The sequence below is a fragment of the Microtus ochrogaster genome, chromosome 1 (assembly GCF_000317375.1).
Source record: "Microtus ochrogaster isolate Prairie Vole_2 chromosome 1, MicOch1.0, whole genome shotgun sequence".
Lineage (NCBI taxonomy): Eukaryota > Metazoa > Chordata > Mammalia > Rodentia > Cricetidae > Microtus > Microtus ochrogaster.
This window is the reverse complement of record NC_022009.1, coordinates 67,562,538-67,563,815: the sequence shown is the minus strand read 5'-3', so window position 1 is coordinate 67,563,815 and position 1,278 is coordinate 67,562,538. Positions and strand designations below refer to the sequence as shown.

General features: G+C 38.7%; 1 protein-coding gene across 1 annotated transcript in view; it reads left to right on the top strand.

Annotated features, from left to right (window-relative positions):
* The window catches only part of Scfd1 (sec1 family domain containing 1), a 61,301-nt gene that overhangs the window by 41,698 nt on the left and 18,325 nt on the right, over nucleotides 1-1,278 (top strand). The window contains exon 16 of the mRNA XM_005343806.3: nucleotides 604-674. Within this exon, the coding sequence (XP_005343863.1) occupies nucleotides 604-674 (71 nt within the window). The remainder of the gene's footprint in view (nucleotides 1-603; nucleotides 675-1,278) is intronic.

The following is a 1,278-nucleotide window of genomic DNA, read 5'->3' as shown; positions in this document are numbered from 1 at the left end:
GGATTAAAGGCGTGCGCCACCATCGCCCGGCTAGTTTTACTATTATCTTGTAAATATATTCCATTTCATATTCTAATATAAAAGTGTGGTTTTCATGAACCTTGTAAAATAAGTCTCCTCGGAGAGCACAGGTTTAGGAAATAAGACTTTGGGCTCAGCTAGATGATTTCATTTAACCAGCAGATCTCATAACCACACACCTAGGGCGGCGATGCCTCTGACCCAGACAGCCCTACTTCCCAGGTATCCTGGGGTAACGTGCAAGCCTTCCTTGCCATCTGAAAAGATGATGTTTATAATTGTACGCTTAGCCTGTCTGTATCCCTTCTTTGCTTTTGTAGTTTATGCCTGAGGATAATCTTAGCCTCTAGGCAGTTGGGAGATCAAGGAGGTGTTTCTGTGGTGACTCCGCTAACCCACCTTTCCCTGTTCAGTCTCACATGCTTGAGTCTTAGTACTTCCTGCTTCATCTCAGTTGAATAAGAACCACATTTTGTTTTGTTGTATTTCTACATGCCTTGACTTTTAAAGTTCTTCTGCGTTTTAATTATAATGCACAATAATCACAATTATAAGTCTTTTTTCATTTCCCTTCTCATGTAGCGGGAACTCCGGAAGACAAGATGAGGCTGTTTCTTATCTATTATATAAGCACGCAGCAAGCACCTTCTGAGGTATGTCCATTGACACTGCTGAGAGGAAGGGGTGCTCATTTGCAGTTGCCAGCTAGTTTCAAAATGGAAATGAAGGATCATTTATTTTTAAGAAAAAATTATTAAGGCAGATTCTGTTTATTGCAGAATTTTATTGTCACCACTTGGGAAGTACCTGACCACTTTTAAGTGCTCAAAATTCTTCTGAAAAATAACTGTTTTAAACTAATTAGTCCAGTTTGCTGGGCTTTTCTGAAGGTTGACTTCTTGTAATTTTATGCTATTTAGATTGATTTAAACTAGGGACTGTTAACATAGCATACCCTGTTCTAGATGTCGTTCTGTAAAGGAAAGTGGATTGGAGACCATGGATTCTTCCTTATGTTAACCAACTGTAGCTTTGCACAATGAACTGCAAGCATAAGAACCTCCAAGATACCATTGAGAGAATTCTTAGTACCAGTTTGTTGTTATTAAGTTACAAAGCTTCAAAATATTACTAGCATGTTAAATCAGTGTTTACGTAGGGCTCTTTTGCTTTGCTGCAGACTGTTCTAGAAACAGCTTGCTCATCAGTGAAGGTTTATCTGTTTTTTAGACTCTGATGTCCTATTTCTTTTCTTTT